Consider the following 13048-nt stretch of genomic DNA (forward strand, 5'->3'; position numbering starts at 1 on the left):
TGCAGATCTTGGGATCACAGAGTGGGGAGGGGATGCAGATCTCAGGGTCACAGAGTCCTTTGGGTTGGGAAAGATCTCCAAGACTGAGTGACTGACCCCCACCTTGTCCCCCCGCCCAGAGCACTGAGGGGGGACTCCACCACCTCCCTGGGCAGCCCCTTCCAGTGCCTGACCACCCTTTCCAGGAGGAAACTCCTCCTGATGTCCAAGCTGCCCCTCCCCTGGCACAGCCCGAGGGCACAGTGAGCCTTACGAGGGAAGCCCGTCGGGACATCCTGCTCAGGGGCTTGGGGAACTCCGGGCTCTCCATCTGCAGCTTCTGCAGGAACTCGGGGGGCAGGCGGATGTCCATGGGCAGGGAGAGGCGTTTGCTGACGTCCTGCAGAGAGGGACAGAGGGGATGGGTGATGAAGGGAGAGCTGCTGTGGATGGTGAAGTGATGGGGCAGCATCTGTGGGACCGTCGGCGAGAGGAAAAGGGAAGAGGGGGGTGATGTGCTCATGGGGATGTGCCCTGGGCTCGGTCAGGTACCATGGGGGTGATGCTGAGGGCACCCAAGGGCTCGTGTCTGACACTGCCAGGTCCCCACAAACCCAACACCGGCTCTTCCAGCCAGCAGGGAGGTGACAGCCGGAGGTTCCCACGTCCCCCCTGCCCCCTCCCCAGCCCGCAGCAGCACTTGCCTCCATGGAGAAGCGGCGCTGGTTGTTGCTGCGGTACCTGACGGCCACCGGGGACTGCCCTTCCACCTCCGACGGCGAGAGGGGGCTGCTGTCGGCCCGGAATTCCCTGCCCAGCTGTCCCAGCTGCAGGTGCCCTTGGGCCAGGTCTGAGGACAAAAAGACGGGAGAATGAGCTGCTGGAGTGGTGGCTGAAGTGCCAAAGAATTTACTTTGGAGAAAAGGGAGTGCGAGCAGGGCAGGGACGTGCAGAGATGCTCTGGGGCCACAGGAATATCTTCCTTCTCTATGTGTGGGAGGCCAAGGGAATTCCTGCTTTTTGCTCCAGACTCCTGATGCCTCAGCACCCACAGGGCTCTGCTCTCCAGCACCCCCAAAGCACCCTGTGCATCCCCTCTGCCTTGACAGACAGGGAGGGGGATGCAGAGGGGGGAACTTCTTCACACCCCAGGCCACCCAGAGCTCCCACATCCCATTCCAGTGTTCAGCCTTCCTGCAGCAGCACCATGAGGTTGTGCAGGGGTGAGTATTCACCTTGACTTCCCAGCTTTATCCTCCCAAATGCCACATTAGGCAAAACACCACCTGCACTTTAGGAAGACCGAGGTGCCTGTCCGTGGCTCTGGATCCCTCTGGGCTGGGTCAATACAGGAGCAAAACAGAAAGAGAGCCCTGAACCCAAGGAGTTCACACACACACACACACACATCCCATCTGCCCTGGGAACCACCAAATCCAAAGGCATCAGGGCACTTTCCTCCAAGGATGTGACCGTTTCTTGGAAGGTGTTTGGGATTAAAGGCTGCAGTCACTTATTGCAAAACAAACCACTCCAGGCCCTTCCTGCCCCAACCTGCTGCCCTGAGCCAGGCACAGCCCCAAGGAGCACAAGAGCTCTCTTGAAAACCAAAGCAGCTCAGGAAAAACAACTCTTCTCTCAGGGCTCCAGGTGTGAAGCCTCAGAGTGTGAGACCAAGAAACCCCGAAAGGAGCGAGAAAATCAGAACAAAAAAAGCCATTGAGCTCCTTCTGGCCCCCAGTTTGAGGTTTTCACTCAACCCTCCTCATTCTGTAATGAACAGCTGGTTGGTGGGAACACTCTGGCACTCACAGAGGCAGAGCCAAACCCTGCTGGGTTCAACACAGGTCACCTGGACCCCAGTGAGGTGGATTCCTCTGATCCACACGGATGCTGTTTCCAAGGGGCTGTTCAGGAGGAGGCAGCACCAACCTGGGTGTGCTGGGATGGAGGAGAACCACCTCCCCCCCCCAAGGGAGGGACGCATTTCCCACTGAAAAGGTGTGGGGCCAAGCAGGGAGGACCATCCCACGCCCTTCCCGGTGGCCACACAGCTCTCTCCCTTCTCCTAATTCTGCAGCCACGCTCCAAATTACACCCGGAGGGTCCAAGGATGCCCCTCTCTGCATTCAGACACCCAGCAGGAGAGAAACTCCGCAGGGAGGAGGAGCTGCTGCCCCGGGCTGGCCCCTGCCCATGGCCCAGCCCTCTCCCCGGGGCTGCAGGGAGACAATCCCTGCTCTGCCCGAGCGCCAGCGATGATCTCATGGCTGAGGGCTGGGCAGGCAGGGCTGCTTTTCACGGGGCGCTGAGCAGGGCTGGGACCTGGCTGCAGTTTGCTGGTCTGATGGATGAGAGGTGGCAGGCAAGTGACCTGGGAAAAGATGTGTTTTTGTGCCATGGTCACCGGGGAAGCAGGGAACCTGAGGGGTGTCCTGGGTAGGCAGCCCACACCTAAGAGGTGGGGTCAGCCCGTGCCACTGGGCTGGAGAGGGTCTGAAACAGCGCCAGGAGGTTTTGGTCCCTTCCCCTTCCGTCCATCTGCTTGTACAGGAACGATTGGGGAACATCCTGAATTAACCACAGGTATGAAAGGAACCAATGAAATGGATCAATGAAACTGGATCGAATTTTTTTCACTTGCTCATTTCCTAAGCAAATTATCTGCCAGGAGAAAAAAACCAACAAACCAAAACCAAACCAAACAAACAAACAAAAAAAACCCCAAATCAAACCAAACAAACAAAAAAAAAAGAACAAAAAAACAACCAACCCCAAAAGCCATTTAAAATCAGGCTGAATGGGCTCCAACTAATCCACCTTAAACGATGGTCTGGGTGAATTTGTGCTGGTTCCCATAGGTTAAAAAAAAGCCCCAAAGCTTGGGAAAAGGTGCAGCCTGTCCTGGAAGGTGCAAAGCAGCAGCACTGTCTCTTTGAACCAGCAGATCAGTGTCGATCTCCTCATCTATATGAACATTAGAGGTGAAGTCAGAGGTAAATCGACAACCTGGATATTCCAGTGCATCCAAAGGGGATGGGAAAAGCAGGTAAAACACACAGGAGACTTGCAGGGATGAGAGGAAAGGTGTCTGGGGGAGTGGGGAGGGGGATGTGCCAGCTCAGCACCCCCTGGGCTGTCCCAAGGTGCACCCAGGGATTCCCAATCCCACGGGGATGCTCCCCCAGGGCTGGAGTTGCCCCTGGGCTTGGAGGACCCTCCTGGGCGCTCACAGAGGGGGGAGATGTGAAGCTGTGGGTGTGCAAAGTGAGGGCCTGCTGGATTCTGGCTCAGCATTTCCCGTGGCTCAGGGGGGGCCCTGACACCCTGCAAACAAGGAGGCTGCCTGGGATATCAAAGCAAATTAAAGTGAGCCCGCAGACACGGCAGCTGCCTCTGACGAGCCTCCCGCCCTCCCAGAAATACATTTAAACACAACCCCTGCCAAAACAAGCTTTGATCTCCCAAGGAAAGGGGCCAGAACCCTCCGCTGCTTGCCTGACTTCTAATTACTTTGCTAAGTGTGAACTCTCTCCTCTCAAGGCTCTGTTGCTCTCAGAGCTTGGATTATTCATCCTCCTCCCTCCCACTCGTGGTCATCTCTTTGTGGCTTTGAGCTCCCAAGGTCAGATCTGGCTCTGTTTTATGCTGCTGTAAATTGGGAATTACCTTTGCAGCCCCATCTGGGCCTGGGAGCACAGAGCAGCTGGTTTGGGGCAGAGCCTGGGCACAGGTAAGAGCTGTTGCTGGATGCCACCAACTTCTTATCAAAGCAGATGGGAGACACCAAGACCTGATATCTCTGAAAAAAATGGAGCCTGCATTGTCAGGCTCCACCAAGGTGACATTGCCTGTGGCAGGAAAAGCTGTTTGCTTTTCCAGCCTGGAAAAAGAAAAAAAAAAGCCTGTTTTTTCCCCTCGTTTTATCAGCCCCTGTGAGTGAGATCATGAGAACTCCTGGATGGAGAGGACAGAGCTGGGGATTTCTCACCACACACCCAACAGAGGGAGGTTTGTCCCCAGGAGAAGGTCCTGCCTTGTCCTGTTCCATGAGCCAGGGCAGCTCCTGCAGATGCTCTTGAGCAGCCTGGTCTGGTGGAAGGTGTCCCTGCCCGTGGCAGGGGGTTGGAATGAGACGAGCTTTAAGGTCCCTTCCAACCCAAACCAGCCTGGGATTCTATGATTCTTGGAGCACCTCGTGAGGAGGTCTGGCCTCTGCATCACCCTCCTCCCCGAGGGTGGGCACAGACATTCCCAGCCAGCACAGACTGCCACGATGCTGCTGCCCCCTGATTTCTGATGCTGGAGGGAACATAAAACCTGCAAGCAACTCCCTTGAGGAGCTACACGAGGTGAGGAAAGGGAAAACCGATGGTGTTGATCTGAGCTGTGATTAGCACTTGTCTCTGGAGCCAGTGATCACAGAGCCTGAGCTGTCACTGTTGTCACCAGGACAGACAGGATCCCTGCAGGCGGGTCTGGAGCCCGGGGGAGGGCAGAGACAGCCCAGGGGCAGCCCCAGAGATCCTAACAGGGAAGGTGAAAGTCCAGTGGAGCTGTTCCATGGGGAAGAGAAGCAGCACAGGAGCTGCTGCCACGGCTGCAGGCTCAGCTCTGCTCCCCACACCTGGAGCAAAGTTATTTTCCCTCGCTGCATTTTGATTCTCCGCCTGCAAAACCGACCAAGACCTCAGAGAGAACTAAACTCAGAGCCCTCTCCAGGCCAGGCAGCTCCCATGGGGCCCAAACCTGACCACAAACCCTGGTGCAAAACCCCCTTCTCTGTCTGTCCCCCTCCAGCTTCCCCCTGAGGAGCCTCCTGGCACAGGGATGTGGGTGAGGAGTTCCCAGCCAGGAGGGTTCATTGTCAGCCAAGAGATGCCTCAGACAAATGTGGCTGTCAGGGCCCTCCATAAACAACCAGGAGAGGGGATTAAGGGCACCCTGGAGGTGACTCCTGAGGGTCGTTCACAATCCCCACAGGAAACTCGGTCATGGGATCTCATGGGAGGGAGCGGGTTTGGGGTGGTGGGCACAGCCTGGGCTCTGTGGGAGAGGGATGGGGTCCAAACTGGGAACTGGGCAACCAGGGAATGGGGGGCACCAAGGAGGGAAAGCTGGGGAGAGGGCCAGGATGTGCCACATCCTGGTGGGAGGATCAGTGGGAGCTGGACCTGGGACAGCTCGAGGCTGCACAGGAGGAGCTGCACCCCCAGAGTGGTGCTGGCAGATCCTGAGCCCCTGATGCATTCCCAGGTCCTAATACACCTCCTCATGGACTGGTTCTGGTCCAGGCAGGAGGATCTCCTACACCACATCCCAGTCTAGTACTGGTCCAGCCTCTAACCGTGGGCTGGGAACACCCTCAGTCCTGGCCCCAGGGTCTGCTCAGACTTTCCCCTTTCTCTCTCCTGGCTACCTCAGGAGCAAGCCCAAAAGCCCAGGGAGGGACTGGCACATGCTGCTTGCACTGGTTTGCCATCCAGGGGCAAAGGAAGACCCATGACTGACTCTTCATCTGAGCAGGATAATGGGGGAATCCCCTCTCTGGTTTGCAGGGCACAGACAGGGAGCCCATCCCAGAGCACAGCTCTCCCAAGGAGGGCAACAGCAGGAGCAGCTCTCAGCACCCAGGACTTCCTCAGCCTTGCCCCATTTTATCCCCACAGCTTCTGCACATCTAATTAAGGGCTCAAGTCTAATTATAGCCCTGGCTGCTGGCTGGGGTGTGAGGGGAGGTGTGTGGGAGCAGGGCAGGAGGCTGGGAGGGAGGGACACTGCTCAGGGCAGCCTGGCTGTGTGGAGAGAGATAAAGGAGCCTCAGGGGCTGCGGGAGCCAGCTCTAAATTAGGTTACTGCATCTCTCCTTGGGAGCAGGTTGGCTGGCACGGGGACGGTCCCTCCCCGCCGGTGCCAGGCAATGACATCATTCCATGGTGGCCCAGCCCCTGCTGGAGCCGAGTGGAGCGTGGAGGGGCTGGGAGGCACCAGTGGCACGAGGGGGTGGCCGGGAGTGGCTCAGCCTCTCACCCCCGGCAGCCAATTGAGCCCTGGATGGGCCGAGCCCGACTCCAGCCGGTGCCCAAAGGCTCTGCCTGCCCGTGCACGGCCACGGGGCTGAGCTGCTCCCACGCTGTGCCTGCAGCCTTGCCCCTCCCTGGCTCTGCCCCCCCAGGCCCCAGAGCCTGCCCCAGCCTGCACCGAGGGCTGCTCTGTTTGCACAAGGGATGTGCCCGTTCGGGCTCGGGGAGCTGTTAACCCTAAACCTCCCTGGGGCCCTCCAGGATGAGATGTGATGCCCAGAAGAGAGAGAACAGCCCCCTTGGCTCGGGGGAAGCGTCAGCCTGGAGCCCTGGAGGGGGCTCACAGCCCAATTTTGCCCCCCAGAGTCCCAGCACGGGGAGGTGCTTTGGGCAGGCAGGAGGAGATCCCACGCTTTCCCACTCTCAACCCTGACCACAGATGTGTCATTCCTCCCCGTTTTGTGCAAATACCTTTCCCTCCCATAAGTCTTTCCTTATGCAAGTATAAATCCCTCTTCACATTGAATGACAAGGTGTTATTAATCCCGGGGGATGGATGAGGAAAGCAACCCCGACAAAGGGGCAGAAACTTTCCACACACGCCCATCGAACAGCCTGGGGGGCTGGAGAGGAGATCCCTGCTGGCAGCACTGACCCCAGATGCTCCTGACCAGCCCCAGCAGCACATCAGGGGCCTGGGGGCTCCTTACCTTCATTCCTCTGGTTGTTGAGCTGGTTGAACTGCTCCGTGAACTCCGTCAGCGACTCCTCGATGGTCTCCGTCCGCGGGACCGAGAGCGAAAACCTCCTCTTGAAGTTTTTCATCTTGTTCATTTTTCCCCCGTGCTGCCAGAGCCCTGCAGGGGAAGGGAGAGCAGGCTGAGAGGGCTGCACAACACACAGGATTCCACCCTCCCCTCCAGCCCCACAGCTCCTGCTCTCTGAGGCTCTGGGAGCATCCCAACCCAAATTTCCCCCCATGTGGGGACCTCTGGGGGTCCCCTGGGACATCCCCATCCCTGAGGCACCACTGCTGGGTCAGAGCTGATGAGGAGCCACGTGGCCACCAGGGAAATTTGGGTTCCTCGTTTTTTAAGAGCTGGAGGTTGTCAAGAGGCACAGGGGGGGCTTCTCTTCTGAGCCCAGGACAGGGTTGTGCACACTCTGTCCCAACTACCGACACAGGCCGTGCCTTGTGGCATCCCTGGAAACTCCGGGAATGCCTGGATGGGGGAAGAGCAGGGGAGACATACAAGGAAGGCAAGAAAGAGTAAATAGTGACGGAAAAGACTCAATCCCACCCTCCTCCCCGTGCAGGGAGGCCCCTCTCCCCTGGCAGTTCGGGCTCTGCTTTGCCCTTGCACGAAAGACTTCCTGAGCCAGCAGCAAAAAGCTGAGTGGAGCCAGGATGGGCTGGGGGGGATCCCCCAGAGTCACAGCACGGGGAGATGCTTTGACCTCTCGGCTCCCTCGTGAGCCCCAGTGACTCATCCTGATGGGCATTAGAGTCGCCTTAAGCCGGAGATCTGATTAAAGCAATAAAACCCTTAAAGGAAGAAAACCCTCCCGGGGCACATGGCAAAGTGTGCTGGGGCTGAGCAGCCACGGGAGCTCGCTCTGGGCACTGCTTTGCCTTTCCTTTCCTGCTTTGGCTCTTCCCAGGCTCAGCAGCACGGATGGGATCAGGCTGGAAGAGGTGTCTGGGCAGGGTTTGGGCTCTAGCACCAGCCCTGCTGTCCTGGCAGCTCCCTGCTGGCATGGAATCATGGAATGGTTTGGGTTGGAAGGGACCTTAAAGCTCATCTTATTCCACCCCCTGCCATGGGCAGGGACACCTTCCACTAGCCCAGGTTGCTCCAAGCCCCATCCAACCTGACCTTGGACACTTCCAGGGATGGGACATCAGTGTCTTACCCTCAAGCAGCCACAGCTCTGCCCCTCTCCCCAGTCCCATGAGTGTAGGGATGCTCCTCCACCATCCCTTATCCTCTTGACCCTCTCACCTTCCTGCCAGGGGATTTTACATTAACAGCTCTGACTTCCTTAATGCTGCTCTGACCCACCAACCCAAGGGAGGATCTGAAGGGGTAAAATCAACCCTTGGTACCAAACAGGCACCAAAACTATCCAGAGAGGTTCTTTCCCACTCCGAGGAGCTCATTCCTGCACCAACACACACATCCCGCGCCTTCCCCCGCACCCCTGGAGCAGGTCGGCCCCCTTCTCCTGGGTGTCCCTGCTCTTCCCTGGCTGTCCCCACTCCCCCCCAGCCCCCTCCGAGGCTTATCAGCACAAACAAACGGTGATCGCATTCCAGGCTGATGCGATCAGACACAGCATCCGGGAGCCGGCGCATCCCGGTCGCCAGGACAACGGGAACACTCGGGCTGACATGCCTGCATCTGAAAGCTTAAAAGATTACCCGTCAGCAATATAAACACTCCGTTTGGGTGCCTGCCAGGCTCTGCGGTGAGGCACGGCACCCTGCAGTGGGTGAATCCCCTGAAAATCCCTGGGATTCACCCGGATCCTGGGCACTCACATGCCTCAGCCACCCCCACTCATCTCCCACCCCCAACGCTGCAAACACCTTAAAAGCAAAGGGTCAGTCCTGCCTGGAATCGGGGCTGGGGTGTTTGCTGGGGGTGGGAAGGGAGGCTGGAGGCTGCTTGGAGCTGGGAAGTGAGGCAGGAGGATGACAGACACATCCACTTCAGCCCGCAGACACTGAAATGTTTCCTCAGCACGACAGAAACGTGCTTTGACAATAAAGATGTGGCACCGGTGATGCTGCATTAACAAAGTCTCCGTGCTGGCGCCTTCCTCGTGGTCCAAATAACGCCTCCAAGCAGCGCTGTTGCTTTGGGAGGGAAGGCAGAGCTTGACACTTGCTTTGGAGACCTTTTTCTCAGCCCACGGTTTCCAATCTGACTCCTCACCTTGCAAACTGAGTGAGTTCGAACCAGGGCACTGCTGGCGTGTGGAAACGCTGCCAGCGTTGCAGGTATTTAAGGAACTAAACCCACCTGGAAAACCAGGGTCAGGTTTTGCTCCTGACAAAGAAAAAGCTACAGAGGCTCCTGTGCTCATGTTTTCACGTCGGCTCCAGGCTGGCAAAAAACTCTGCTCCACAAATCCCAATCCTTCCCCCCCTCCGTTTGCCTCCTCCAGGAATGCCAGCAGCTCCAGGCTGCTAAATATAAACCTCCTCGGAGAGGAACCGGGGTGGGGGTAAAAATAGCACCGGGATGGTTCCCTGCCTCTGCTGCCATTCCCCAGCTGCCCCCTGCCTGTTCCACGCTCCTCATCCTCACGGCTCCGGGCAGCTGGGGCTGTTCCTTCCAGCTACACCTGGACCTGCTTGGCATCTGTTGCTGGAGTTCCCATTCAAGTGTTTGTCAGCTGGAATTTATGGGGCTGTTCCTGCCCTCACCCCTCCCCAGAGGAATTCGCCCCGGCCCCAGTGGCTTAAGGTTCCCCCTAAAACTGGGATTTGCCCCTAAAACTGGGATTTGCTCCGTTCCTGGAAGGAAAGCATCCACAGTGTACACGCCAGAAAGCTGCAGGAGTAACGTAGGGTCAGACTGGGGCAGGAAATGTTGGGTCCCACACCCCAGCACCCAGGGGTATGAGGGGCTTCATCCCCTCTCCATCTGAATTCCTTCCGGGAGAAGGAATCCCCTTTCCAGCTGAAAGGAGCAGCCCAGCACGGATTTCAAAGGAAGAATTCCTCTTGTTTTTCGTTGGTTTTTTTTCCCACCACGTTTAGTGTCCTAAAGGAAGCAGAGGCATTTATTGACTTTGGGGGAGAGAAAGTGGCACTCGCTGAGCAAAGCGATGCCATCCCTTTGTTTTCCAGCCCGACAGGAACCACGGCAACCCCCGCGCTGGAGGCGCCGGGGATGGAGGGAGCTGATGGTTCCCAACGTGCACAAACATGACGCTGCACGGCAGGACACGAGGGGAAGGAGCAGTTTAAAACCCGGCAATCGGGGAGTTTAGGCATCAACAGGCGGAAAATGAAATCACCCGGCTTGGAACGTGGCCAAGGAACTGGGGATTAAAGCCAGCAGGGTGAGTGATCTGCATTTACTGTAATACAGTCGGGTAGTAAATACTTGGCTAAAACACTTCAAAGAGCCCAAAGCCGAATCCCATCAGGAAAGCTCCTCGCGGGATCAAGACAAGAAGTTAACGATCCTTTAAACGCTGCATTCAGGGCAGTGACCACACTCAGTGAATTGTTCCCACAGGCTGGGACTGTCCACGTGGATCGCCCTTGCATTAGTACACCCAAAACCTGCCGGTTCCCTGCCCTGCAGTTCATGGGACAGGTATTTTAGGCATCACCAGTGAGAGAAACTGTTCCCTGTCTCCTCCAGCACCTGGCAGGGCTTTGGAAGCAGAGCTGTGGAGCACTAACTGCTTTATTGCTTTTCAAAATGCTAAGTGCCTCCATTTTTTCCTTACCATTTTAACAGCCTCACGCCCCCATTTCCCAGAGGAAAGAGTGGAAAGCTTGGAGGCAAGAGTTTGCTTCTTTTAAGCCTTTTTTTTCGTTGTTTTTTTAATTTTTAATCCCCACAGAGATTAACGGTTGTGTTTACAAGGCAAAACGAACGGTCCCGTTCAGCAGCTACAGCTCCTGCTTCCAGCTGTTGGGTGGCACTGATTCACTCCTGCAAGGATGAGAGAAATGGGGAATTGTGCTCGTGGAGCCCTGTTTGCTCAGCAAACAACAGCTCTCACGGAACGCTGCGTGTGGCTACGGGGCTAAACAAACCAACCAACCAACCCGGGCATCAAATACCCGCCCCTCCTCACAGGGCAAAGCACCGGGACAAAGCCAGACCCAACCAAAGCTCCCCAGCACAGCCCCCCCCCCCGTGCCGGGCAGCCCTTTCCAGGTCCGTTTTGCCCGGCTGAGGTTCTCCCTCCCAAGCTCCAGCACGGAGGAGGAGCAGGGAAAAGCTGCAGGAGCCGCCAAGGAGTCTGAGAGCAGGAGATGGGAGAGATTTCGGCCCCTCCGCGGTGCACATTCCTGTGCAAACAGGAGCTCAGCACGACCCAAATTCCTCCTCCACTCCGAATTTCCTCTGCAGGGCCGTGTTCGGGTCCTCAGAGGTGCGTGGAAGGGAATGGGGAGTGACTTGAGGCTGTTCTGGGGGGTCAGAGGGAAACGACTCGAGCACAGACCAGGGACGATGCTGAATTTTCTGTGGCAGCTGAGAATCCTCCCAGGGCGAGGAGGGAAAACAGGGAAGGACATCAGCCCCTGACCACCAAATGAACATCTCCTTGGCCATTCAGCTGTTGGCCTGAAGCCCTCCCTGGGGTGCCAAGCTCCCTCCCTGGGGTGCCAAGCTCCCTCCCCAGCACAGACAAAGCACAGCCCGAGTGGGTCAGTCCTGCAGTGGGGACCAGCAGAGCTGGGGTCACATCCTGCCCGGTGCTGGGATGGGCCGTGGTCCCTGCCCAGCAGGCAGAGCGGTTTGCAGGAATTGCTCTCCCCAAAAAGGTGAGTGATGAGGGGAGAGAGCAAGGCCAGAGCTCTCCTCCCTGATCATTTGCCTCCCGCAGCTCAGCCCTGCCTGACATCTCCCCCCTGCCAGGAGGTCAAGATCCTGCAGGGAAAGGAGCACCATCAATTCCTATTAATCTACAGGAGCCCTGTAGCAAACAGCAAGACCATCATTCCACTGCCCTGGGCATGATTGAAAAGGGAGCTTGGCATCCCCAGGGAGCCAGTCCATCCTCACTCTGCCATTCCTTTCCCTCCTGTGTTACTGCCTTCCATGATCACAAGGGATGCAGCGCACCAGGAATGTGACTGTGGCAGCCAGGACATCACTGTCCTCCCCTGGCACAGCCACAGCTGGGAGGAGGCTTGGGAGGACAAATGATCCTGTGGCAAATGCCTAAGACTGGCTCCCACTCTGGCTCTGACCCCCTTGGAATGCCTTGGCTTCCCAAGAATGAGGACACTTCCTTCCTCCCTCCCAGTTGGGTTGAATTCCCCTGGGATGTGATGCCCTGTCCAGCACAGCAGTGTTCCCATTCCTCCTTTGCAGAATTCCAACTGAAAGTTGTTGTTTAGACCCAATGGCACAGGCACAGCCACATGGAAGCAGGCACAGGGATGGCCTGGGAAGGGTGGATGCTGTGGAAAACTTCCTGCCAGCCCAGCCTTTGGAGACTTTATAGAATCATGGAATCCCAGCCTGGTTTGGGTTGAAGGGACCTTAAAGCTCATCTTCTTCCAACTCCTGCCATGGGCAGGGACACATTCCAGCATCCCAGGTGGCTCCAAGTTTATCCAGCCTGGCCTTGGACACTTCCAGGGCTGGGATTATAACCTGTACTCCAGGCAGGGGTGGGAGGGGAAGGAAAGCCCTTTGCTGGATGCACATTTCCCCTCCCATTTGCTGACAATGAGCCCAGTAACAGGAGCACACAAAGGAGGTTTGTTCTGCCTTTGTATATTTTGCCTTTCTCAGCCCCGTGTGGTGCAATCAGCAGCTCTCCCTTGGCTCTTCCCTCCCCGGCTCTTGGTGAGATCAGGGCAGCTCCAAGGAAGGCATTCAAATGACAGTCATTATTCCAGCAGCCTCCAAACACTGGGCACTTATTCCCCTAACCTGAGAAAAGTGTCCAGTGTTCAGCTGGAACAACAATAGGCTGCAACTGTGCAGTGTGGCCACCCCAGACATCCCCGGGGGGCTGGGGGGGAGCTCAGGGCTCACATTGTCCATGCCCTGACAGTGGCAGTGTTTCCATGGATTCAGCATCCCCAGGGGATGAGCAGCCTGGATTTGCAGCCACTGTGGACCAGCAGATGCCCTGCTCCATCCCATCCCATCCCATCCCATCCATCCCATCCCCTGCTCAATCCCATCCCACCCCATCCCACCCCATCCCATCCCACCCCATGCCATGCCATGCCATCCCATCTCATCCCATCCATCCCATCCCATCCCACCCCATCCATCCTATTCCATCCCACCCCATCTATTCCATCCCACCCCATCCCACCCCATCCCATCCCA

General features: G+C 57.2%; 1 protein-coding gene across 1 annotated transcript in view; it reads right to left on the reverse strand.

The window, feature by feature from the left end:
• CDK18 (cyclin dependent kinase 18) overlaps window positions 1-13048 on the reverse strand; it is a 32821-nt gene that overhangs the window by 7335 nt on the left and 12438 nt on the right. Inside the window, exons 2-4 of the mRNA XM_027695041.1 lie at window positions 6713-6859; window positions 684-829; window positions 254-379 (exon numbers count right to left, since the gene is read on the reverse strand). Of these exons, the coding sequence (XP_027550842.1) occupies window positions 254-379; window positions 684-829; window positions 6713-6836 (396 nt within the window). The 5' untranslated portion in view covers window positions 6837-6859. The remainder of the gene's footprint in view (window positions 1-253; window positions 380-683; window positions 830-6712; window positions 6860-13048) is intronic.

Source organism: Neopelma chrysocephalum, unplaced genomic scaffold (assembly GCF_003984885.1).
Source record: "Neopelma chrysocephalum unplaced genomic scaffold, ASM398488v2 Primary Assembly neopelma1_100, whole genome shotgun sequence".
NCBI classification, from domain to species: domain Eukaryota; kingdom Metazoa; phylum Chordata; class Aves; order Passeriformes; family Pipridae; genus Neopelma; species Neopelma chrysocephalum.